This window comes from Chelmon rostratus, chromosome 18 (assembly GCF_017976325.1).
Source record: "Chelmon rostratus isolate fCheRos1 chromosome 18, fCheRos1.pri, whole genome shotgun sequence".
Taxonomy (NCBI): domain Eukaryota; kingdom Metazoa; phylum Chordata; class Actinopteri; order Chaetodontiformes; family Chaetodontidae; genus Chelmon; species Chelmon rostratus.
In genome coordinates, this window is record NC_055675.1 from 13,280,047 (window position 1) to 13,307,699 (window position 27,653).

At 40.0% G+C, this 27,653-nt stretch overlaps 1 protein-coding gene across 1 annotated transcript in view; it reads left to right on the plus strand.

Annotated features, from left to right (window-relative positions):
- Positions 1-148: 148 nt before the first annotated feature.
- Positions 149-27,653, plus strand: part of fig4a (FIG4 phosphoinositide 5-phosphatase a) — a 49,400-nt gene continuing 21,895 nt past the window's right edge. Inside the window, exons 1-17 of the mRNA XM_041958485.1 lie at positions 149-357; positions 513-623; positions 2,328-2,426; positions 3,610-3,733; positions 7,324-7,480; positions 8,093-8,143; positions 9,085-9,248; positions 10,263-10,391; positions 12,462-12,562; positions 13,428-13,590; positions 16,551-16,648; positions 20,120-20,253; positions 21,087-21,203; positions 23,105-23,150; positions 23,553-23,701; positions 23,881-24,047; positions 26,860-26,998. Of these exons, the coding sequence (XP_041814419.1) occupies positions 355-357; positions 513-623; positions 2,328-2,426; positions 3,610-3,733; positions 7,324-7,480; positions 8,093-8,143; positions 9,085-9,248; positions 10,263-10,391; positions 12,462-12,562; positions 13,428-13,590; positions 16,551-16,648; positions 20,120-20,253; positions 21,087-21,203; positions 23,105-23,150; positions 23,553-23,701; positions 23,881-24,047; positions 26,860-26,998 (1,952 nt within the window). The 5' untranslated portion in view covers positions 149-354. The remainder of the gene's footprint in view (positions 358-512; positions 624-2,327; positions 2,427-3,609; positions 3,734-7,323; positions 7,481-8,092; positions 8,144-9,084; positions 9,249-10,262; positions 10,392-12,461; positions 12,563-13,427; positions 13,591-16,550; positions 16,649-20,119; positions 20,254-21,086; positions 21,204-23,104; positions 23,151-23,552; positions 23,702-23,880; positions 24,048-26,859; positions 26,999-27,653) is intronic.

The window sequence follows — 27,653 nt, forward strand, 5'->3', positions numbered from 1 at the left end:
ATATTCTTGGCTATGAATAGTTATAAACGCACACAGCTGTTAATTGCGTGTGAAAAGACACAAATACATTGAACGTCTATTATGAATCGCAATTTTAGAACTTCGAGCTTTTTGACCCTGCGAGGCACCGTATCGGTTGACACTCAAGTCAAGTCCAGACAGTCATGACAGTCACCTGACTGAAACAATTTCATGTTGTGTCCTCCTATGTGCTACCCTTAAATACTTTGACAGATTACAGACACGTTTAATTCATTAAAATCGTTCAAAGAAATTGGCCTGCCTGCCAGAGGACATGCATTGTTATCATCGTTGGGGCTGATGTGTTGCTAACGCAGCTAGCTAGCTAAATTGATGGTGAGTAACGTTACTTAACTATGACCAGGAAATTATGAGGGTCAAAATAAGATGCACACACAGTGACTATAATTGTCAACGTTGACTACGTGCCTCTGATTTGTTGTATGATGTGAAATAATGGACATACATAATGTGTTTCGCACGCTTTGCAGCTCCTCTCTTATCTGGATCGTGACTGTTTGGAGAATACAGAGTTAAAAATGCCTCAGTCAGCTGGTATCATCAGTGGGATCCAAAGGATGGTTCTGTATGAAACCAGGGCCGTAAGTCTGCTATGATCTTCTTGTTTTCATGATCACTGTCTTATCATTACTCTCAAACTCTCAATTCAGGGGTTACACCTGCAAGTAACCTCCAAAATGTCTTAAAAACATCAAATCTCCGCCATGTTAAAGTTGCTTTTAGGCCCTTCTGGTGCTTCCATGTAAATACCAGTAAAAACTGCAGAGATGAAGTGCTGATCGAAAGGATGAGGAAAAAAACATTTTTTTATGCTTTTATGATTTTTATGATGAAGGAAAGTTAACTGAGCACACCTGTCCCGCAACATACATCTGCAACAAGGTGTTTAATATCCATACAGGTTAACACCTTTTCTCCCTGGAGCTACATAGCCCCAGTTTTTGGCTCGAATGTAGTGGCAACACAAGTGGCACAAATCGGGGTAAGGAACTGCTCAGTACAACCAGTCTTTCCTAGCTCTGATGGAAGTGCCATGCTAAGGCACAACTATGCATTCTCAACATACAATGCTGATGGCACATTTTCTCTGCTACTCTGTGTGTATAAATCGATGACATTCACAAGTCCATCTCTAAAGGCCCAAATCCATGACTTGTTTAAAGAATTTATCGGTCCTGCATAAATGTGATCTCTACTGATGGATTGCCTGATGTTACTCATGTAAAAAAGCCATCCATAATCTATGATTTAACATTAAAAAAGTTCTCATGTAAACAGAAGGGTGGAGAGGAATGGAGAGCTCCTGTAGGATTGTGATTATACCTCAGCAAGCACTAGATGGCAGTAAAAGAGTGTTTGTGATGATTTGTAACTCCAGGTGTATTCCAGTCTCCTGTCTATTTTCTTACATGGATTTGTTTCATAATTGTCTAGACAGTCAGAATAATTTCATTTGCCAGACAAAATTACCTGTAAATAGAAGTTTCCATAATATATGCATGTGTGGCAAGACGGGACAACATTTGTCACAGTTGAGTTACCATAATCTCTCATCGAACCTCTTCCTGCCCATTTTACTGAGCAGTGGATAAACTGACTGTCTAACTATTGTGGATAAAGAGCGCTCCATTGAACACTTGGAAATGTGGAACAGGACAAAATGGCCCTATTGGTTGCGGACTGTACTGATACATGGTGTTCCAATTTAACTCTCTTTGGTGGATAGAAAATCTTAAGCCATCTCGCAAGACAGTGTGAGAAAAATAATGACTCAAAAGACAAAGTCATACAAAGAAGACACAAATCTTAACAAGGAACATGTTAGAATGTAGCATTGTGGTCAAATACGTGCCATGCTCTCATGTACCATGTGGACTGTTGCTACTCTAAGTCCAGTGTGTATTCTCATAAACGATTGTATGAAACATATTATTTTGTGTGTAATTTCACAAGTCCATTTCTGCTTGAGTGGCTCATTGTGGAGAGAAAATGTTCCACATTATCGGAAAAAAAGACCCAAAGAAAGTGAGACTTTAACAATGGAACTGTACTGTAGAAAGCTGGCTTGTAGTAAGGCACACTGTGTATGTCTACTGAAATTTGAAAACACGTCTCCTCTAATACACATTCTACTGTGTTGTCTCAAAATTAATTATAGAAACTCAATTTGACTGAATGTCAACCACGAGAAAGCTTTTTGCGCTCAAGACAAGTATCCACAAAATGTTATGCAATCACACGAGTAAATGTGCAATCATGCTTTTACATGTATGTTTTGTCTCCAGAGGTACTTTTTGGTTGGGACCAATCAGGCACAGACCAAACACAGAGTCCTGAAGATTGACCGCACAGAACCCAAGGACCTGGTCATAATTGACGATAAGGTAAGTGCAGAGTTTCCACCAGTTAGTACAGTGCTAATGTATATGCTTATGTAATACAGTACAGCACGCTTGGGGTAAAATTGTACAATCACTCAGCCTGTCCCTAGTGTATTGTGGATGACAGCTCAGCTGATGAGTACTGAGCGCACCTCCTTTTCTTCGCTACTGCTCATTACCAGGATCTATGAGCGGGGAGTTGATTTGTTTGTTCATGTTGTGGGTGATTATGATTATGATGTGTTTGTTATTATGAAGCATCCATGACTAAATATCCATCACCCCACGCTCTCATTCCTGCAGATATTACACTGACCTCAGGAAACCGTGTTTGTTTTTCATTTGATTGGCATAGTGGAGTATTTTATAAACAGAGTGTAGACGCTTAAGAATGCACTGAAGACGTTGAGGTGAGCAGGTTTAAAGCTGGAGACTCAGCCTCATCTTTCACTTTCTCTCAGCTCAGATGTACAGTAAAGAGAGCTGGCACGGCACACATAATGAAATAAAAGGCTGCATAGAACCTCTTTGTAATCTGAGATGAATAAAGAGTATACAGTGAGCTCATGAACCTAAATACATTTTATTAACTCTGTGTGAGTTACTGAAAGTTGCAGAGGAATTAATTCAATTGCACATTAAAATAAAATCATTTAAAAAACACAAATACTTTAGCATGTATAGTGCATTACTACACTTTTCTGTTGTGTCTGTTCTGCAGAATCCTAATTGAGAAATCTATGATATGGATAAAGAAGGTTCCTTTGCAGTTTACTTGAATGCAAAGGTTCTTGTTTAGATTTTTTCTTTGGCGCAGAATAATAAATACCACATTCTTTGTTTATCCATTGCAATATTGCAGAAAGAATTTAGATAACAGCTAATCTGTTTTTGTCTTAATTGCCTCACTGAGAATCAATCTAAGCCCTTTTGTAGAAAATTTGGGGCCATTAATTAAACAGGGCCAGCTAGTCATTTACTTATTACTGCATGGAAAAGAATTCTATTGTGCAAGTCTTACTGGCTCTGAATTACATTATTAGCGAAAACCTGTCCCTCATAAGCATCAGTTTTTCTTGTAAGAAAGAAGTACATCATGCCCTTTTTCCTTCTGTTGTTTCAAGGTAAAATGAACAATATTGATATGATGCACATGACTAAAGTGTGTGTGTGTGTGTGTGTGTAGCATGTGTACAATCAGCAAGAGGTTCGGGAGTTACTGGGCCGCCTGGACCTGGGCAACCGGACCAAGATTGGCCAAAAGGGTTCCTCTGGCCTGTCCAGGGCTGTGTCAGCCTTTGGTATTGTGGGTGAGTACAATCCCTCCACTTTCTTCACTGGCGTAGCAGCAACCATTGTGCGGCACAGCGATGCACCTCATCTCCAAAGCATTAGTTCTACAGCTGTGTGTGTTGACCTGGTTTTGCATATTGAGTGCTGAAGATGGAAAAACATAAAATAAAAGGAACACCTGGCAGTATAATGTAATTCACTACAATATAACCCCACTGCCACTACTTCTACCTTTGGGAAGCTTATAATGTTCAATTTTCAGCTTTGAAATAATGAGCATCAGTGGTGTATTCAGAAACAGCGAGAAGCTTTTTCACATTTTGGTTACTTTCTCTTTTCTTTTGTAGAAAATCAGGTCAAAAGAAACTGTAGCTATATTGTTTGAGAGAGTTGCCTTTAATGTAGCAGTGGTATACAGTGAAGGTTTGTCACATGAGAATTTTGACTGATCACATGTGTAGCTGATTTGTACATCCTTTGTTTACATCCCTGTTGCTGTGTGTAAAGTAATTACTTGGTCCTTAGTGTTACAGAGCTATAAGTTTCATGTATGCACCGCATCATCAGTCCTCAAGTCCTGACCTACATTTCAGGTTACACACATTTTAATACAATCAGCAAAAGATCCTCACCTTGGTGATCTAATCAGGACATGTCATTACTGATCCTCGATGATTCCCCCTTAATGACTGTTTCTTTGTACTCAGGATGGTAGATTGTTTGTCATACATTTGTGACAAAACAATTGTGGACACTTTAGATTTTGGTGGATTTTTGTATTAAATGCTCCTTAAAATGTGTTATAAAATCTGCATGTAATGTTTTTTTCAAGTTTAACAAAATAAACTATCCAGCTCAAAACCATTTTGATGAGCAAGAATCGATAAAACCAAACCTTGATCTCAACAAACCAGCTTTCTTTCAAACATGTCACTGCCCAAGAATGTGTTACCTTGAGAACCAAACCAGAACAATTAACAAGGTTAAGAGCATGTAGCCATGCTAGGCTTCACTTGGGCACAGTGATGCATTTTGAGCAAAATGCTAACTTTAACATGCTAACATTCTCACAATAACATAAATAAATGAATCACTACCATGCTGATGTTTAGCAGGTTCTATGTATTCTATGCTCCATCCACTAGTTCTTGAGATATTTCAGTCTTGACCAAAGTAGCGAACTAACTGACTGACTGACCGACTGACTGACTGACTGACTGACTGACTGTGCCATCCATTGAGCCACACCACTAGTGTGGCTAAAAATATGTGTGAGGGTGCTTGTGTGTGGTGCTGTATACATTTCCATTCCTGGCAAAGAAAGCTGCTAGCAGTTGTTCAACTAATGTTGGCCCTTTGAAGGCATAATAGTAGCACATCTAAGATAATTCGGCATCATCGTCGAGGCTGTAGATGGGCTGGTCACGCTGACACAGACAGACTGTGACTTTGACGTCTGCTTGAATAAGTGTGATGCATTTTTCCTCTGTGCCCTAATGCCACCTTTGTTCGTAAGCCCCTATCTGCCGAAGTCACTGTGTCATATGGAAAAAAAGAGTGATCCAGCCACGTAGGGTACAGTGTATTCCTAGAGCCCCATTGCCTGGCACATTTCTTATTACTGTATATAATGAGTACCATTATTGTAAGTATATTTTTATTCACTTTCATTTGCCAGTTTTGTCAGTCTGACCCGTTGCTGGCAGGAAGAAACACAATGAACTAATGTAGGAACTGTCGGTCTGTAACGCCCCAAGTGAAAGAATATTAAGTGGGATGTGGAAGTATAAATTGCTGTCTTACAAGGCCGTAGCTCAGAAGCTTAGTTAATTGTCATTGTGCCATAGAAAATACCTTCTATCTACAAATTTGGATACACCACCTTCAGATAAATGCCCAATAACCACTCTTAATCTCATCTTAAGTCATTGTTAGTCTAGTGGAGCATGCAAAGGAGTGTTCTTTGCAAATTTGGGTAGAATAATTTGAGTTATTTTGCAGAGGCAGAGTCAATGAAGCCACACAACCATATAACAAAATGCTACAAAGCTACATTTTACCATGCAGCTTTTCATTATTCCCTGTACTTGGTGGACACTGTCGCTCTTGTTTTATAGTAATTTACCTTCCGTAAATATCTAGTATAAAAGTTGGAATTATTATATGATGTTATGTGATGCTCAGTATAGCAGTATAGCATCAAAATAGCATTACTGACCTATAATTTCTTAAATTTCTATATACAAAATGGGCAGACATAATGCAATACATGCATTAGGATCAAAAGCCAAAGGGTGACCACATGTAACAGCTTGTTGGCCTTGTTAGATACTGATAAGTATTCAGGTAGGAATGGAAAAAATATCAAATGATCTCAAACTTACTGGCACAACAGCAATTTAGTGTTTAGACAGAAGAGGTTAAAAGGAGGTTTAAAATGGTGCAATTGTCTCTGCCATCCATTAAACATATAATGTGAAGGTAGCGTTAGGTCCTTCCTTCCCGGTAAACGCCCACATCTTTCAAACTCCACGCACCCAGTTTGTTATGCAGGCTTTCTGGGAAACATTTGTGGTCTCCAATCCTGAGTAGAGATATCCAGCTTATGTGACTTCAGTTATTTTCTTAGGTCTAAGAAAGCTCCCTGAGCTACATAACACATTATACAACTGTTTTCACAGGCTGAGTGCTACTTGGTAACTTCATGACACACACCTGTTGCAGTGGAGCACCATTAGATGCATGAACTATACATTACAGATACTGCGTTGACCAAATTCTGCTAACACTGAGCCTGAAATATTTAATTTATGGCAGTGATTATGAGCTCATCAAGCTAATTTATTTGTTTATGTAATTGGTTGTTTATACATCCATGGATCTGCATCATCGTGTATGCTGCTGCATTTGTAGCACACTCTTTGTTATGTGGAGGGTCAACACAATATGAACCTCACCACCCTCATTTGTCATCTTACAGCACTACATTACTGGGACGTGTGTGATTAGAAATAGTCCGAATGCGTGAGGACTTCTTATTCTGTTGCATCTTGTGTCTAATTTGTAGACACAAATTATCTGTCGACAGATTAGTTTTAGCAGTAATATATTGAAGGCATTGATGAAGCGGCTATTACTAATAATATTCAGACTGATAAAAAACACATACAGACATCATCCACAACCATCTGTTATGTATCATCTATTATGTGACACAGATGAGAAAATAGCTCATCAAAAGCTGAAAACAATTATTGACTATGTTGCTTTCTGGGTCAGATTTTAATTATGTAAGACTGTAAGATTGCAGTGTATAGGTAATATAGCAAAGTATGACACACAAACACTCATGGTCCACCTCCACAAATGGAGTTGGTGACTTGTTCCTATTGTCAAAGCTTTGGCTGATTTGCAGGCAGCCGACAGCTTGACCTACATATCTATTTGCAGGGAGGTTTTTTTTTTTTTCCCCTGACGCTCAGCGGCGCCATGTGGAAAAACTCAGGTTATGTCAGGGGTAAGGCGAGAGGAAAGTTCCTTTCAGGAAAATCACATTTGATTAGTTTATTCTAAAAGATCTTAAATTTGTAATTTTTCTCCTTGACAGGGTTTGTCCGTTTCCTCGAGGGGTACTACATTGTGTTGATCACCAAGCGTAGAAAGATGGCAGACATCGGCGGCCACTCCATCTACAAAATTGAAGACACCAGCATGATCTACATCCCCAATGATTCGGTCAGGGTTACACACCCTGATGAAGCAAGGTACTGTCGCGTTCTCTTTTACGAGTCATGCAGTGTTGCTATTTGCAGCATGCAGTCATACTTTACTTTCATATGTTGGCATTTGTGTGTGTGCGTGTGTATGCCTCTTCGCTCTCATTTGCTCTCATGATATGACATTGATATTGAAGATATGAACTGCTGCCCTTTTAAGGCATGCACCACCATTTATGTTAATCTGAAGGTTATTTAACACAGTCTCGTGTCTGAATGAGCACCACTTTTACTTTCACAACCAGCATGACCCAGTAACATTTCCATGACACCTTCAACAAAGAACAAGTCTGAAGTCAGTGTCATCAGATTAACATAAAGGCGGCAGCAACAGCGGCAAAAGGTACGACTTGCCAAGAGAGATTAAATGCGTGCCTTGTAACGTTACAGCCTTTCAAGATCTGTGAAAGATATACCAATCACGGTTTCAATGGCATTATCTCTCTTGCACCTGGTGCCAAATATCACGTGAGGATCGGGGGTCTTTCTGTAATTTGTGCAGTCATGTTTGAATAAAACCACAGGGAACATACAAAGATTACTTTTCTCTGATACTTGTTTCAGATGTGTGTTGGACTGACAGAGTTTTTGCCCCCCTAGATATGTGCGTATCTTTCAGAACGTGGACCTATCCAGCAACTTCTATTTCAGGTAAGACAGTCCAAATTCTCACAGAAAAAGACAAAAAAAAATCATGTCTACAGTGTCATACTGAATCACTACTAAGCATACGATATATCTATAAATATCGAGGAGGTTTAATAGACCTGCCCTCACCCTCCCTTTCAAAGCTTTAGAAATACTTTAATTATACAAATCTTGTCCCAACAATCAGCAGTCATGGGCTCCTCTAAGCAGCAGCCTTGCACTCAGAAAATGTATATTCTGGAAGCAAACACTACATTGTCTGCAAAAACGCTGAAGGTGAAAAGAGGATGGCTTCCACAACAGAATAATGATCCTAAACAAACCTCCAACTCCACAATGGACTACCTCATGAGACGCAAGTTAAAGGTTTTGTCCCTCACAGTTCCCCGACCTAAGCCCTAAACATGATTGAGAATCTGCACTTAACACAAGGCCGACCCTGTGTGGCGACGTTCTGAGCTCATGTTTTAGAAACATCTAAAAACGGCCCATGTGGCCTTCGTTTTCCTGATTTCCATCTTGACAAGTGTGCCTGTGGCTGACATAAGGAGTCTACACACAGCCTGAAGACTGGAATGTTTCAGTGATAGTTCACAGAAAGGTTTTTATGTCTTCAGTGTCAATTTGTTGATTGTTTTGTGAGACTATTTCATGAGTATTGGTGCAAACATTTTTTCAATAAGATCATATCAACAACTAAAGACGACTATCTTTTAGGTTTCATTTTTCATGTATCCTATTGTACATGCATATGTTATCTAATGAAAGCCAGGACTTCTCGGTCAGTTTTGTCCGACATGAAGTACACTTGATGTTTCCAATGCTACGACGTGTGTTGAAATTGTTTGAACTATCTATTTCTGTAGTTTGAGCTCATCTTAAATCCATTATGGGGCGGTACAGGCTGTCCCTGTTTGAAATTGTACTGCCGTTGTGCCTTGCAGCTACAGCTATGACCTGAGCCATTCGCTGCAGTACAACCTGACTTTGCTTCAGAGGCCTTATGAACTGTGGACATCACCAGAGTCCTCCTCTGAGGAAGAGGTACAAACACAGAGCAAGCAAGACAGCTTCGACATCTTTGAAGATGAGGGTTTGCCTACACAAGGTAAGCGGAAGTTAATCAATAGCCCTTGCTGTATATTCCTTCAGTTTGTGCTGTTGGCTGGAGAAATCCTTGAAAGACCACTGGTGGGAGATGGAGCATGGCTCTTTTTAGTGCAGTTTAACTCCTGTGTTAATGACAATAAACTTTATTTTGATTATTTTAAGTTCTATCTTAAATGCAAGTCTTATTTTCGATAACTGTCTGTCTGTCTGACTGCTATTTTGTTTACTCCGAAATCAATACTATACATTTTTTTAAGTTGGATGTATTTAAGTATCATCAGCATTTATATTTTTCAATTACAATAACGGCAAAGGGGAAATCAGTAAATTTAGCTTTACTTGTACAGCTAGCCTAGCCATGGCATTAGCTATCTTTTTGGTTTTTTGGTCTATCTGTATGGTTGGCTGTTGCTCTCGACTTTACCTCTGTTTTGTCAATACTGAAAATTTAAAAAGCTGTTTTCACAGAAAGTACACATTTCTATAGCGTACTGATTCTTTATATTCTAAAAGAGTTATTAAAAAAGTCAGATCACGTTTCCTTTTGACCAAATAGGTGGTGTTACTGCGTTTTGCCTTTTTAGAGAACAAGCCTCCTCACATAATAATTTAAAGATAATGTTAATGTAATGTAATGTTTTTTTTTTCCTGTTGCCATTAATTCTGATAAAAAGTGGAAAGTCACTGATGTATTTTTCTTTGTCAGAAGCATCAATTATCTGTTCTCCCGCAGGTTTGCCTGTTTTGTTGAAGTCATTGAACTACAATGAAAATCCATTGAGGATTACTTAGCTTTGCTTGGCTCATTTGTGATGTCTATTTTAATACAGTAACATAAAACTTAATCCCAGATACACCAATTTAATACAAATGTTTCTAAATATGCTCTTGTTCTACAACCTGTGTTACCTCAGCTTTTTTCCATTTGTTGCTTTCTAACTGATTATTTAGTCTGAGACTGAACCAGTAAAATGATCCAGAGGTTTTATGTGTTCCTGCTCTTCCGCCACAGTGGTTTACGGCATCCAGAACGAGCCGTACTACAAGTACGTGTGGAACGGAAAGCTGCTGGAACGAGTCAAGGACATAGTGCATCATGACTGGCTCATGTATATAATCCACGGCTTTTGTGGCCAGTCCAGTATCCTTTGAGCGTTGTTGAGCTGTGTTTGTGCATTGCACAATTGTTTGCCTGTGTGTCTGTGTGTTTTTTTAATTGGCACCATCTACTTGCTGCCTTTGGCATACAAACTGTATAGTGCTTTGTTGGGACGTCTGTCAGCATTGAGTCATTTTATCGATCACACACTAGTAGAAGACACAACTCACTCACAATTTCGGCCTTTGTCTGCACTCCCCCTCATCTCTCATCCTCAGCATCGCCAGTTGTACTGTGCGTGGCCTCTGCCAGAGCACGTGGATTACACTGTGAGTGAGAGTGTGTGATTCATCACAAAACTGCAGAAGCAATTCGTCTTTGTTTTAGGCTATTAAGCAGCTGTTATCAGGTATGTAAACATTGGCACTTGCGTAATTTCTCCATCTGTTATCTGCAGGGAAGATGCAACAACTTTGTTCATATTAAATCTGATAAGATTCGCGGTTTTTCATTTTGGATTGAAGTCAAATCACATGTTTGTACATGCATACACATATTATGTTGTTTGTCTTTTTATTTCAGTGCTACTGTAGCTTTTGCTCTGAAGCTCTGACTAGACACAAGCTGCATATCACAGATTTGAATTGGGCTCTACATGAATAATTTCCTCTGGATTTTTTGAGAAGCTTTTGTGGTATTGATGCATGGGTTTCTGCTGCAGAGGGGCTTTGGGCGTTTACTCGAGCTGAGTAAACAGTCTGATTTATTATGGTAAAAGTTTGCCTTAGGTTCAGGTTTCAGATTTCAATCATTTACCATCAAGTCTAATTTGCATAAATCACATTCAGCAGTGTAAAATAGCTGCCTCTTTGCCTTTCAGTCAAAAAAAGTTAGTCTTTTATTTTTTTAACAGTAATTTATTTTTAATGAATTGATATTTCTATGCCAACTTTTCTGTTTTTGTGTTGCAGCAGGCCGATAAGCTGAGGTGAACTTTCCAGCAAGTACTGGTATCAACACTGTTGTGTCTACCATCAGGCAGTGTGCTGCCACTGTGACATAGTGTGGGCACTCTGAATTTGGACAATTCCTGGAAACTGTTTAGCCTTCAGTACCGTTTTTTCTGAGAGCATGAGAGGATGGATTGGTGCAATAAGAGAGGACTCAGCGGATAGAGTAAATGCATGAAATTCTAACAGAGACGCAAGCAGGCAGGACAAAAAAGATAATCTGGAAGAAACAGATGAAGAATTTTTCTAGGATTCATTAATTCGGTTAATTTTTTCCAAAATGTTCATACTATAGATAAGGACACCATTTGTTTGTGATTTGGAGGTGTGTTGTTTTTTTTAGGTGTATTAAAGGCTGTTAGTTTAGTGGATTGCTTCATATTGTATAGTTCAAGGTTTTGTTTCAGTTGGCAAATGTATCATGTTTTTTAGCAAGTAAGATTTAATTTTAATTGCAACGCACCTCAGTGACGCCTCAGACTGCACTGCAACATCTTCAAGTGTTTGCTCTTTAAACCAACAAGCCCAAATTAGCAATAGCTATAACTGTACCTTCATGCATTCACGCACAAGCACACATGCACTATCTCACTCGGCTTGAACAGTTCATCAGTTGTCCTTTGGCTCATGCCCAACCTTTCCACGAAATCTTATGTCTGTGAATCCATTTGGAGCACTTCCATTAGCATTTCCCCTTTTGGCAAATTGGCATGAATACAAACACAGCACTTGACCTCCATGCCAGATTTAAGCCTCTTAGGTCGAAAACTGTGGCCACAATAGGGTGGGGAAATTTTTGTGGCCCGACTGCCCAACCAAGAGAGCTATAGAACAACTGGTCGCATCTAAAAATGCCTCTTTTTAGTACATGAGGGATGATAATAATGATATCAGTAATATTAATGAGTAATCATTTCTGAGTGAGGCTCAATACAAGAGTGTGTTTTGGGTGGGAACTACTAGGGGACTGCAAACAATACAAATTTAAACTGATAAATTAAGAACTATGATGAATGTGAATATTGGTATGTGTTTACAAGCAAGTGATTGTGTAATGTTGTCAGTGGTGTATTGTCATTCCTCCTTTACCCAACAACTACAGAGCTTCTGATATACGGCCGACCAGTTCACATCACCCTCATTGCCAGGCGTTCCAGCAAATTTGCCGGGACCCGCTTCCTCAAAAGAGGAGCCAACTGCGAGGTACAGCGGTTGCCGAGGCAACAGGGAAGAATAGATAGTGGAGACAGGGCTGGGGGCCACGGGGATGATTGAGATGACTCAGGTTGATCACAGGGGGTTAATTTGACCTGCTGCCTCTTCCTTGACTATGCATGACTGTCTGTGTAGGTGGGAGGAGAGAGGAATTATAGGAACCACCGTAGATTTCTTGTTTCTGTTTGGACTAGAATCGTCATATCAAGTTTCACATCAAATTTTCACAGTTTCCTGCTGTTGTGCTCAAAGTAGTAGCTATTTCTCATCGTAGCTTACTGTCTGATTGCCCTTTATCACAGTAGATAGTTTGACTCGTGGCAGGAAAAGAGCAGGTGTAATTAATGTTGTTAATGATGGCTCTGTTCCATTTAGGTGTATCAGTAAACCATGTCAGTGAGCCGACATGCACCGTGGCAGGGCCATACAGCTAGCGAAACTGAAGCAAGTGCAGCCCTTATTAGTATTAATTAAATACACCTGTGGTTATCCTGTTGTGTGATGTAAAAATGTCTGCTATGAAAAAGACCTGTGGGCCAAAATTGTGGATGCACTTGATAAAAGCATGTTGTTCATGCTGAGGTTCAAGGTTCACTCTTGAATTTTAGCACCATGAAGTTCATTTAATAGCTGCTTTGGGGCCTTTGATCATCTCAAATCATCTTCAGCTGCAGATGGAGTTTGCCCAGTTGTCATGGACTGTAAGATGTTCTTGTCTTTATTGACCTTGATCATGTCCATCTGGTGATGAAGGTCATGTAATATGATGAAAAGCTCCAGAACAGTTACTAAATAGACCTTGTGGTGAGATTGTGTGCTCAACCTTCCAATCTTTGTGTTTTTCTGTTTCCAGGGAGATGTGGCTAATGAGGTTGAGACCGAGCAGATTGTCCACGATGCCTCAGTTATGTCATTCACAGCAGGGAGTTACTCGTCATACGTCCAGGTGCGAGGTTCAGTCCCACTCTACTGGTCCCAGGACATTTCCACCATGATGCCAAAGCCCCCAATACGATGTAAGACTCCTGATAAACACCAGCTCTCTTTCTTATGGTGTACATCCGCAGTTGCCATTGTATAATAGGAACTAGAGTGTAGTGTGTAGGCTACCCCAGAAGATTACTGCTACCCGTGAATGCGGATTGTGATATGGACTAGTCATATTTTTAATTAGCTATGTTTTGTTGCTGCTAAGCTGTACTATCATCTTCTGGATTTTAAGATGAATGGCATTTTTTCCGCTAGGGCCAAATGCCCAATCTCGCAATGTTTAGAAAAATGAAAAATAATTTGTGTGTCTGCCCCGTGATTCAGACCCACTCGAAAATTTAATGGGCTCTTTCTTAGCCCTACACCCTTACATCAAGTGTCATGGAAATCCGTAATCCTGCTGACAAACAAAACGGACTGAAAACATAACCTTGGTAGGGGTAAAAAAAAAAAAAAAAAAAAAAGGTATCATGGCTTGGATTATTGATGGGTGTCCAACATCTGCTTTATAATGGAAAAGGTAGATAGTTGGCTGCCCAGGCTTTGTTGGAACATCTTTCTTTTCATCTTGGCCATACATAATAAAGACCTATAACAAATGAAAGATACTGATGTATCCCCAATGAGTGGTTAGGTATTCAGTACCACAGTAGGTGTTTAACTATTTCTATTTATGATGCTCAATGTATTCATTCTAGCAGCTGTCCAGGACCAGAAATAACTTTGCGGGGATGGAGGAAGAATGTAATTGGAAAAACTGCATTAAAATAAGAGAGTGGCATTATACCAGGGCCATTCTTCTTAACACAGATAGGACACAGATAAGAAAAATAAAAATGAAATAGGTGAAGGCAGGACGCCCCCCTCTTGGTTCTCATCTTTGTGTCCATTCTCTTGTCTTATTATGAGCAGGATAAATACACAAAACCAGAGTGCCGGAGGGAGGTGATCAGGTCCCAGAGACTGATGACATTGGAGAGACTGCTGTGTGTGTGTTTCTGGTTTGTGTAGTACACAGGAAGACACTGGTGTATGTGTACAATGCCTGTATCAAATTATAATACCCACCCCCACCCCCCCACAGTTTGCCCTTTAATTCATCCTCAGATGACATTTTCTTGTGTGAGATAGAGACACTGAGCGTGTCCCTAAGATCCCTCTGTGTATCAACTTACCTCATCGCCCTGCTCCCACTTTGATCCTTAAAGACAGTCCTTACCTGACATTTCCCAAATGCTGCCCAGTTCTTGCACCATCACTTCATATTTCACTGTGTGAGTAAGTGTAGTTTGACACAGTTTGCCCTTGGTATTGGTCTACTTGGTTCACGTTAGTTTGACATTTAAGGAACGCCGCTTAATCGCTTTCTTGCCGAGAATTAAATGAGAAGATTGATGCCACTCTCGTCTCTACTGCCAGCAGGAAGTCACTGTGCCAGCCAAGCAATTATCTGGCTCACAACCCCCAATGTAAAACTGCAACATTACATGCCATTTTTACACAACAGAGCCAGGCTAGCTATTTGTCTCTGTGCTAGGCTAAGCTAGTCATCTGTGACACAAACGAGAGTGATACTGCCACAGCCCAAGACTTTGAACGGCCCACATTAGCTTTTCTGCGAATGTCTCATTCTTCTGTAACTTTCACGTCTGGGTTGTTGGATGTTTGAGTAAGCGACCAAACCCACGTCCACCATGGAAAAGTGCACCACCATCAGTTAAAGCAATAGTTTGACATTCTGGGAAGACCTCTTACTAGCTTTCTCGCTGAGAGTTAGATGAGATGATGGATACCACTCTCATGTCTGTAAATATGAAGTTACAGCCAGCAGCCAGTTAGCTTAGCTTAGCAAAAAGACGAGTGATATTGATCTCATCGAACAACAATTGTACTTTAGGCCAGTTCTGATGCTTCCTTACATCGTACTGTCTGGCAGTGGCTACAGTTCCAGTAAAAGTTTGCTTATTTCGTCTGTTCACGCCACAGTCAGTGCGCCGCTGTCAATCAAACACATACAGTGACACACTCACTCAGCGGGATAAAAACTGAATCGTCTGATGCTTCCCAAAAGACTTTTTTGTTCCCTTATAATAACGAATTTGATGTTATTTTCACTGCAGATGATCATTTGGGCCTTCTTAGTCTGTGACCGTAAGTGTTATGAGACTGACATAAAACCTACATTCAGTACAGTTGTAATATTTATTTGATTGTGATGCAGGCTGCATAGAATGAGACCTATTAGAAGAATCCAGGTCAGAGCCGGTTTGAGTTCGTAGTCTGTACATGCAGAGTAGAGACGACCCTATATCACACCATGCAGCCCCCCTGCCTCAACTCTGCCATGACTGTCAGGAGTCATTGTTGCGTAAGTGTATATATGTAGAGCGTTTACGACTGGCCTGGAGTGGGAAAATGTCTTGGTTGTGAAGGAGATGACCTTAATAGGTGACTCCTCTTCATCATCATCGTCATTTATCAACATTCCCTTCCAAAGGTAAGATAAGAATGTTATAGGGTGTCATCTCTTCATGTTGACATAATCTCTCATCCACCCTGAGGCCTGAGTACAAGTGCCGTGGACAAATGACGATGATGAGATGGTGGTGGAGTGAACTTGAAAACTATGCGCTTGAGCTCGTGTTTGTATCTGTGTTTTTGAGAGCCGTCTGGGATGAACTGCGACGAGTGTGACCTACTTCCTCTAATCTTTCTTGTGGCTGCTTCACTGCTCTGATTTGATGGCAGGGCGCAGGTGTTGGGGCTTCCCAGGCAAATGGAGGCTTTGAACTTGATTTTGAGATATAGAATGAATTGGAAAAATGGAGGTTATCGCAGGTAGCAGTGAAAAATCAGCACACGTGGCTCTGTGAAACAGATCCTATCAAAACTAGTAGCTCAAACTTCAGTTTTAAGATGCTTGATGCCATTAAAAAAATGAATTTCCTGTTCAAATCGTGGACATTCTGTTTGTATTCTCTTTCAGTGGACCAAGCTGATCCATATGCCCATGTAGCTGGTCTCCATTTTGACCAGATGCTGCAGCGATTTGGCTCTCCTATCATCATCCTCAACCTGGTCAAGGTAACATAGGTGCATACACACACACACAGACACACAACTTTTTGAGGTCCTCAGCTGTGGCAAATGATATGCACATGATGACACCCCTTTTGCTGAACTGGTCTAATAACAGATCCCACTAAAGTTAATACAACTGACAGATTAGAAGAAATATTTTTGTATTCTTGTCAAGAGAACTCTGCTTATATGACCATGTGTCAAGAGACACATGGTCATATAAGCATGCAGGGTCTCTAAGAGTGCCTTGAAAATGTTGAATTTATTATTTGACATTATTTGCAGCTGTGAAACAATTTGGTATCTGGAATTACAATCATTTAGCACAGGGCATGCAGCTCAAGGACATTTCTAAATAATACATTCAGGACAGTTTCTGCAAGGAAAATTAGGAAATACGTACATGGAGATACACTGGTGCAGTCACAGACACTGTTCCACTCAACAGGTCAGGAATATCTACAGCGCTGTAGGATCACACACCTGAGGAGATCTAAAAATTACGGGGAGAATGGGTGACTGCTGATGATCACATCTCTTTTTTAATATTGCTCAGTTCACATATATGATTATTTAATGGCTCAGAACACCTTTTTTATAATAGATATAATAAAAATATAATAGAAATATAAAGATATGACAAGGTCTATTTTGTAAAATGCTGGAGTTTTTTAGAGGACATGCTTCTTTTTTCTTTAAGATACAGATGTGGATCTTTGTGGGTTGTTTAAATGTCTTTGGATGAAATATGCCCAGTATGTGGAATCACTCAACAGGCGGTTATCTAATTGTACACACCGTGATTGTGTAATTGGCCAAGCCTTGGGCTGATACTTGGATTTAGTTGTTGCTGTACGGACTGGGGTCTGGTGATTACTAGCAGTTGAAATGGTAACGTGAATATTGATCTTCATCAGCATTGCTCTGAAATCCCACACAGCAATGATGAAAGGGAAGACATCACTGCACACATGTACACCTGCAAAGACACACGAGGCTTTTACCACTTTGTTCCATCTCATTATTTTGCTGAAAAATCAGCATTAATTATCAAACTGCTCTTGAATTAAGAAAAACAGGCATAATATGAAAAAATAATTAAATCCCCAAGAGACGGGATAATGAAGCTTCGAAAAGCATGATGCTAATAAAAAAGCCACTCAATCTTAAAAAATACACAATAAAGTACATAAAAGGTTCTTGTTTTTTCATCTTCATCCCTATTCGCAACGCTGTTAGGCACTTTCTCATTTGAGCCAGTGCTGTAGTAGTAATTTTTGCATCGCCTTTTTAGCATACTCACACATGGACACACTTGGGCACACAGCCATACACTCTGTAGCTTGGGTTTCAAGCTCACGTTGTCACTCCCAAGGGGAGCCGTGAGACGAGGGACCAATCACAGACTTCCAAGGTCCGCACAAGCTGCAGCCATGTGATATGCGGAGGCTGTGAGGAGTAAGGGAGGGGATGCCCAGCTTGTACACTATACCCTCCTCTCTTATCCCAGAGAAGACAGAAAGAGGAAGGAATTGGCAATTAACCATGAAATCATGACAGTCCATCTCCCCACGGTGGTGATGGGGGTCGGCGCGGCGGTGTCAACTCCAAGGTGGGTGCATGGTTTCGTCATGGTCAGTGCGTGTTTCTCGGTGTGTATGAGGAAGAGTGAGAGTTCACGTGGCCAAGCATGTGAATCACTTTTCCAGCCAGCTAACTTAATTAGAGTCCATTTGTTTTGACTGCTGGCTTTTACTCTCCCCACACTGACATTTTTTTTAAAGTATTTCATTTATTCATTTCATTTTAACCAGCATGATCTGTTAAGATCAAAATCTGCCCAAATTACAACAACCACCCAACATAGAACCAAAACACACAAAAGAAAGAGGAATACAGATGAGACAAGCACAAAAACGAGTCATTAAACACAATCTTTAACTGAGCAAAACTGTTCATTAAAATAATTACACTCCCTGCATTATGTCCATGCCCAGCCCCCTCATGTATGTACATGTGTGTGTGTGATTTTTAGGATTCATGCTATCATTCATGATCTGCAACTGCACCTTTTGTACACCCACAATAATGACAATTACTGTGGCATTTGCATGCTGTTTTGTACCTGTGGACAGCCCATGAGTGCTTTTGTAAGTATATGTGCAGTATATTTCTAGTCTCTCATGAGTGCCTAGAAAGTGCGAGTGTGTCTGTGTATGTGCCAGACCGTATGACACGCTCTGCTTGAATGGGAGAGGAAATGCATCCGTAATTTGACTGGCTGCTGTTGTTGCTTTGCCGCTGCTGGATGTGTGGATGGAGTTGTGAGCTGTTAAATGATGCATCCAAGCCCATTATCACCCAGGGTGAGCAGTCAAGAAGACACAGTGAGTGGAGAAATAACTTCATGGAGAAATAACATAATGGGCGGTGTGGCTACAGGTCTCAGAGGTAGACTGGGAGTGTGTGCGTGCATTTTTTATAAAATATATGTATGTATATTGATTATCATCTTATTTTCCTCAATTAATAAATATTTAGACCTCAGAAGCAATGAAACCAACAGCCGTCAGGCTTTTCAGATGAGTTTAACATCAATAGGAATGAGTGTCCTCATGTAAACCACACCCATTTTTTGCTGCAAACATTTTTCACAATTTCTCAACATTTTGCAAACATGCATGCAGAAAGTAGCCCCAAGTAGTGTGTTTTTTTTCTTTAACTCCCTTAGATCATAATACTTACATAGAAAAGCAACTTTCTATTAGTGTTGTGGGATAAGTGTTGTGTGCCCTTATTTTTAAAAAGGCTTATCCTGGCAGACATCACAAACAATCACTTGAGATTTAGAAAAAGCCCAGGTAAGACATATGTGATGTAGACTAACCATTTTCTTATGTGTGAAAAAACATACATACTTCATCATGTTGTCATTCAGCCTTGTCTTGCAGAATTTGCCACAGCAGAATCATTGCTTTAAATGAACAGTTTAACAGACCAATGTCAACTTTTCGGTTCTACATATTGAATGAAATAATGAATGATGGTCACGAAGTCATGCATCAATATTTGTGTTCTCAAATTTGCCCTAATTTGCACTTTAACTCTATCAAGATTCGGCCCTTAATCCCACATTTAGCACCATAGGAACCAATTTGCACAAATACCACGCAGAGCTGCACCTCTAGCGTATATCCCCCTTGTATCTGCAGCATCTATCCTTGGTGCTTTCACTACATATATCACACTCTGCTTTGATCCGGCAAATTATTTCTTATAGCTCTGTTTCTCTCTCTGGTGTCACTGTGGAGAAGATCTAAATGGATCTTTGTGAATGCATCAGTGAGAACAGGCATCTGTCACATGTCTGACTATATGTGCTGGTGTCCTCACGGGGACCTTTTAAGGATCTGGAATCCTATTAGAAATGTACGTTAACAACCGGCATACGCATATCTCTCTTTTGTGCTGCAGAAACGAGAGAAAAGGAAACATGAGAAGATTCTGAGTGAAGAGCTCTACCCAGCTGTTATCAACCTGAATCAGTTCCTCCCTCCGGAAAACTGCATCGACTACATCGCATGGGACATGGCCCGCTACACCAAGAGGTTGCGACAATAAATGTGCACTTGTAGTGAGCTGAAATTTGCTTAAAAACCCAGCCTTTCTTAGTGTCACACTTTAACTGTCAACATATCAAACTCACTTGGATATATTAAAAAAATTCCAGCTGCACAGAAATGAAAAATGCAGACATGATGCAACATCTGCAATGCAACCGCAGAATCTTTTAGTTTAGATCTTAGATATGTTTATAGATCCATCCAGTGTAAAGCAATGATTAATGGTGGTTTCACACCATTAGTGCAAATTGAGCAAATAGTTTGCGTGAGCTGGTGTGGAGAATGAAGAGCAGCACAAAGTAGCTGCCTAGCATGTTACGTACTGCATTAATTTGCCAATTTGGTATTGGTTGTGATTCTGGCAATTCAGATGTATAAAATGAACTTGAATTTTTCTCTTGCTACCGCCATAATATCCACCTCTCGTCAGTGCCAGAGTCCCATTGTATGTTTGTGTTGGAGGTCAGTGTATTTGGGAACCCAATTTAATTGAACTGAAAAACTGCAAAACTGAATAACCTTGAGAATGAAAGGGGTGTGGGCAAATCAGCTGCTCTCTCATTTGAAAATCATGGCCTATCTCTGTGAAATGTAGCACCTGTTTTTTTGTGTAAAAGCCCTGTTAGGATAACTATCCCTGAAATTTGGCCTTGCTTGTCTTGTGTCAGGACCTGGAAAAAAAAATTATGGTAAAGAAGCACGTTATGAAAGCTAAAGGTTTTGTGCATCATCACTCTAACTCAGTTACAGCTACGGAAACACACAATTGATTTTTTGGGCAAATATTAATATGATTTTACCATTTTTCTTTCTCTTAGCAAATTGTGCAACGTTCTGGACCGTCTGAGTATGATAGCAGAGAACGTCGTCAAGCGAACAGGCTTCTTCATTAATCGCTCTGACTTCTACTGTCACACCCTCAGACCAGACGACAGGTGCGCCTTTTCTTGTTCTACACTGTTGTTTCTCTTAAAAACAAAAAAAGCTGACACAAACACACTTCTGGACCAGATTTCAAGATTGGTTCAGTTGTAAATTGTTTGTTCAATGTGTAAATTGACACACAATTCATTGCATTACACTTCCAAATGAAGCCAACCTTAAATTAAAATGAAACTTATACAGAAACTGCTCATGACAATCATCTTTGGGTACTTGAAAGCACCCTCACTTTTTGCAAGAAAACTGTTGAAATAAGGATCGGTCACATAGGGTTGAAATGAAAGAAGGTAGCAGACTATCCACCATTGATATGAAAAAAGTGTAAGAAAAAGAAACCATTTGCGCGACCACACCACCATCTTTCCTACATTTGCATGTCAGGCTCAATTTTTCCATGGAGGTTGTATTATCCATTTTTCTGTTCATACATATTCAGAATCATACATTTATCGACACTGCTTAATTTTCAAAGTCTCCAGATATGAATTCTTAATGTAAATTATGCCTGATGGCCGTTGTGTGGAGGAGAGTTTTCGGCTAACGGGCTGAGTAGATTGCTCTCCGTGTACTTAACGCATAGCTCTTCCATTGTCTGCACGTCTTAATCTTTTTCAGCCATCATTACCATTCTGTTACATAATCCAACGACCACACCGTGGCCAGTGTTTATTACACTCTCTTTGCATTACCCAGTGCAATCTAGCATTCTTTGTAATACACTCTCACTTCACGCTCATGCACATGTGCTCTCCTGTGCATACACAAAAAAATTCCACCTCCATCACATGCGCGTCTCAGTTTGTGAATAATAAACATTGATCAGGGACATTTGTTCACATTTACTTTTCCTTATCATGCTGTTCGCATCTCTCCTCTGTCCATGTTTTCTCAAACACATACATACGTGATACTTGAACTACCAATTGCCCGTCTCAATCGGGTCAGTGAGTTCATACTGCAATGAGACACGCTTTGTCTCATCCCACCCCTCAACAACTATTTTATTTATTGTCAAGTCTCCCTCTATGAACAATTTGGAGGCAGTTTTTCCTCACGGAGTTATTCTCACTTTGCCTGCTGCTGTTTTTTTGTAGAGCACTTTAAAAGGAAAGTGACGAATGAGAGTGTTGTATTGAATTGAGGGGAAAAAAGAATGAATAAAGACAGAACCCAGAGCCAGAAGTGGACCATGCTTAGTATCTGACTGTTCGTGGACCTTAAAATCTAAAAGCTAAAATTCATTAGGTTTTTATTTTAAAGAATATGCTTTCCGCAAATATGTCCCCCTTATACAGTTCAGCATTTGTCAGGTTTTTTTCTAGACTGTTTTGGACCAGTCCGTATGCTAAGCTAAACTAACTGGCTATCAGCTGTAGCTCTGAATTTACTATATAGACATGAGAGTGATATCATTCTTCTCATCTACAACTGTGATTCCAAAAAAGTTGTGATGCTGTGTAAAATGTAAGTAAAAATAGAATGCAATCATTTGCAGAGAGAAGTGACCTGAGTCCATGTAGTAACATCCTTTACACAATCATGTGTTCACAAAGTGTGAACCTCGCTCCATCCTTGCTTGAGAACGGCTGAGCCTTTCCAGGATGCCCAATCATGATACTATCACCTGTTACCAATGAACCTGTTTACCTGTGGAATGTTCCAAACAGGTGTTTTTGGAGAATTTCACAACTTTCCCACTTTCTTTTCTTGGTCCCAACTTGACTCATTCTGTTTTATTTGTGTTTTCCACAGCGGTTCAACTCTTGTGAAATTTGGGTTGTAGCTCTGAGCAAGAGAGGCAGTAAAAATGTCAAACTCTTCCTTTTAAACAAGTTAAAATGTATTATTTATACTTTCATACTAGTGCATTAGTCTGTTCTTTAATTTTTTTCAGGTGGGGAGATTTAGGTGGACACATGGCAGCCAGTGGACGAGTGCAGGTATGTCACATAGCAAATAGGTTTGATGTGCCTTTCTTGTCGCAATTCTGCTTTTTCGAGGATACTTGTTATAAATTGAGTCATAGAATCATAGAAGCCACACATCAGTTCGTTTTATTGAAATATCTAGGCCAAAGAAAGTGTTTTTGTATATAATGTTTATTTAAAAGAGGATCAGCATTAATTGCCATTGCTACAAAACTAGGCCAATGCATTGAGCGGCATAAGGAGAAGTATTATGGGTGTTCATGGAAATCTAGATTGTGCATGCAGTGGTCTTCCTGGAATGATCTAAGCTGTTTAATTGCACTTACATAAGGTAAATACATGGAGATCTACAGAGGAAGTCCTGTAGATTAATGAAGAGGTGTCAGTAAGTTTCATCAGTCTTTGTTGTTGTAGACTGGTGTGTTGCGGACCAACTGTGTGGACTGTCTGGATCGGACCAACACCGCTCAGTTCATGGTGGGCAAGTGTGCGCTGGCCTATCAGCTTTATGCACTGGGAATGATTGACAAGCCCAAACTGCAGTTTGATACTGACTGTGTGAGGTAAAGCTCCTTACTTTATCGTATATTTCAGGGCGATATTTCGGCTGTCCATTGCCTGTGTGTTAACATGTGCATTTGTGTGTTATTTGTGTGTGTGTGTGTGTGTGTGTGTGTGTGTGTGTGTGTGTGTGTGTGTGTGTGTGTGTGTGTGTGTGTGTGTGTATGTGTGTGTTGCCCAGGTTGTTTGAGGAGCTGTATGAGGACCATGGAGACACTTTGTCGCTGCAGTATGGCGGCTCCCAGCTGGTCCACAGGGTCAAAACCTACCGCAAGATCGCACCTTGGACACAACACTCTAAAGACATCATGCAGACACTGTCACGCTACTACAGCAATGCTTTCTCAGGTGTGTTACACAGACCAATACAGGCGCTTAGCATTCCTCTTTTAGCTGAGTTGGCTTTTCATCAAAAATGTAACATTACACCAGGACTGTTCAAGCCAAGGCGAATATTTAGATAAATTGACACATGCAAAAACACCGATATTTACATGAAAAAATGTGCTTATGATGCACTCCTTCATCTAAGTCAAAACTCATTTCTCAGCATAGGGAATATTCTTTCAAAAAAGATTCAGACAAACTACTGGAAACTTTTCACACAGCGTGACCCTGCTCGGCGGTCAGATCATGATCTTGGAGCTGATTTAACTTGTCTGCCGTAAAGCTAAGAAATAGCCACAGATGCAAAGGCAAGCTCGATGACTGAGACCGTTTGTCATGGTAAGCTTTTACAGCACATGGTACATTTAACCACATTCATGGGCAAACTCAGCTCTGATCACTCCTGTATTGCCTTTTTAAATCACTTCTTGTATTTTTTGAAATACTTCTTGTAACTTTTTAAGTGGAAAATGTCACCCAGCACGTTACATGGATTCTTTACACAGCCCGAACATCACATCATACAACATCATATTTTTTTGTAGTTTTAGTACAGTATGACTAAGTGCAAACCTTTTATTTATCCAAAACTCACACTGTTACATCCAGCATAGCTTCCTGAAGACTGTGGGTAACGATAAACCGCATGTTCAAAGCAATTTTTATATGACATTTGCAATTTTTTATGAAAAGTCTTAAATTTATTGTCAAAAAAATCGATATTTGGATGACATTTGTTTTCAGATATTGTTATCTGGAGATTTTTTGGCCTCTCTTCCAATTTGCAACCAGGATCTAATTGGCAATCAGTGCTTGATAAAGTAGCATTGCTATGCTGTATGCAATTTGGATTTCTAATAATTATAGATGACAGCCTGGCTTGTAGTTTGATACAGTGTGCCTATGAGAATGTGCATGAGTGCACACGTGTTTTCACAACACCTGCAAATACCAGTCAAACTCATAGCATTCCCATCAGCCTCAGCTGTACTTTATGTTTGGCGCTAATTAAAAAATGTTAGCATGCTAAGATGCTGGCTAAACTAAGAGGGTGAACATGCTAAACATCTTACCCGCTAAACATCAGCATGTTGTTGTCGTGCACCCCTAATAAATAAACCGTTTCTGAAAAGCACGCTTGCATTTTCAGACATGTACATGCGCCCAGTAAAACCTCTGCTCTGTCAAAGCTCAGTCATTGGCTATCCACACCGTAAGCATTAATGGCTGATGTATACTTTTCTATCTCTGCCAGCTTCTCTCTAACCCACAAATACATCTTGGATGCACATATATACAATACATCCTGCTATAGGCTTTGCAGCCTCTTGTGTTTGTTGTGATGAGACCAAAGAGGGGGAAGTGTATTTCAGTCTCACAGTAATACATCTTGTGAGACTTCTGTTGCATGTGTATATTATATCCACAGATCATCCATAACTCTTATCCCATATCAAATGAATCTCAGGCTGACAATTACCAAGAGAAAAGGCCTGGTAGCTGGCTTTAATAGAAGCCAATTAAGCTTTTAATTCTCTCATGTGACTGTTGGAACACTGTGCACGGGGCTTCACGGTTGGGGGGTGGATTAAATGGCACCAAACTGCAACATGCAAACAAATTGCCACATTCTGAACACGCAAACACTCACAGAGATTATTTTAGCACACTTCCATAGCCGAACATGTTTTGGCTCAGAGTGTTTTTGCTGGTAAGATTCCTGCTCATGTGAGGAGGATGCATGGTGGAGTTTACACGCATTCATTAATCTCCAGCTTTGCAGCCTCTTCTCTGTTATTCCCAACATGAGTGGCTTGTGGAGTGTGTCTTGAGGGACATCAAATTTGGCACCTGATAAAGCTCATGTAACTGAAAAGCATTTGGTGGTTGACGACAGCAGAACTGAGCCTGAAAACTCGCTGTTGTTTGTCATCTGTGTGGGAGCCACAGGAATCTGTACAGTTGATTCTTCTACCAAGACAAATATCTCAAATCCAAATGTACAATAAAGTATAAAATTAAAAACCTAAACCTAAAGTATGCAGTATCATTGAATTATCTTTGTTTTTATGACCGGCTTGTTATGTGTGTGAAGCACTTTGTAACATGGGTTTATAAAAGCGCTCTGTAAATAAAGATTGTTATTATTAGAAATTAATCTTATCACTTGTTAGCCTTTTCCAGAACTTTGTTTGTTCACTGATAACGGATGGTAGAATATGATATACTGTATGTGCAGCTGAGTCATCTCCATGACAACTGAGCAAACATCCTCTGATGAAGATGGTAAAATGCAGTTAAAAGCTCCAGGAAAAGCGAGTAAATTGACTTCACGGTGTGATTATCTCGTCCAAGATAAACAAAATATTTAATTAATTAATCAATTAATTATTCGGTCCATAAAATTGTGGACAATGACAGCTATCCTAAAGCCCAAATTCAAAGAATTCAAATAGCTTATTTTAGTCTGAAGCACAAAAATGATCAGTTTAGTATCACATAATGTAAGGGTTAGGAAAAGTGTTTGAAAAATGACAAAAATGATGGAATGACTATCAAAAATCTTCGAATTGACAGAAAAACGAATTTTCTGTCAATAGATTTATCAACTCATTGCTTCAGCCCTAGATTAGTGTGTATTCTTGCAGTACGCAAAGATCACTCAGCTAGACCCTCATTTAACATCACAAGTGAATGATTTGGTAAAAATATTGAAAATCTTCTCGGATTAATTTAATGTCTCGTCTTTATTGTGTCCACGTTGCTCCTCCAGATGCTGACAGACAGGATGCCATCAACCTGTTTCTCCAAGTCTACCAGCCGTCAGAGTCCAAGCCGCACCTGTGGGAGCTGCCCACTGACTTCTACCTGCATCAGAGGAACACCATGGCCCTCCCCCAAGACAGACGCAGGTGATTACCCACACATTTATACACTGACTGCACACACATGCACAAATCTGAACAAGAACATACTGTATTTACATAAATGTATTTACTTCTGAATATAGAAAACTGCATGAAAAGCTGTGTACATGCATGAGACATGAAAACACACACTCACACAACACCAAGTTCAGTTGCTCTTAATGTTTTTAATGTTTGTATTGATTGAACAGCTCAGTGGGAAATCACTCACAAAAGATTAACACCTGCACCTGTTTTTTTTTTTTCTTTTTTGAAAGCCCAGGCTGTACAAGTGACATTGTTCACGTGAACATGTGGGTGGATTATTATGTGATTGCTTTTGTGGTCATTCTGTTTGATTGCTACCCAGCCTCTCTTTTTATCTGGACAAGGATCACAGGGCTTTGGCCTTGAGGTGTAATTGTGTGTGTGGCTATCCTGAGGTCTGCTCACCACCGCAGCCCGATGTGTTGTCCACATTACTCAGCCACCGTATCTAAACAGGGTTTATAACAGGGGTTCTCAAACTTATTACTCAAAGATCTGCATCTGAAGGTCAGAGGTCCAGAATGATTGGCGACAACAAAATAATTTTTAATCAATTAATTAACGTCTCATCTGTTGTGAGTCAGCCAGTATGAAACCGAGGCTTATAAGACTC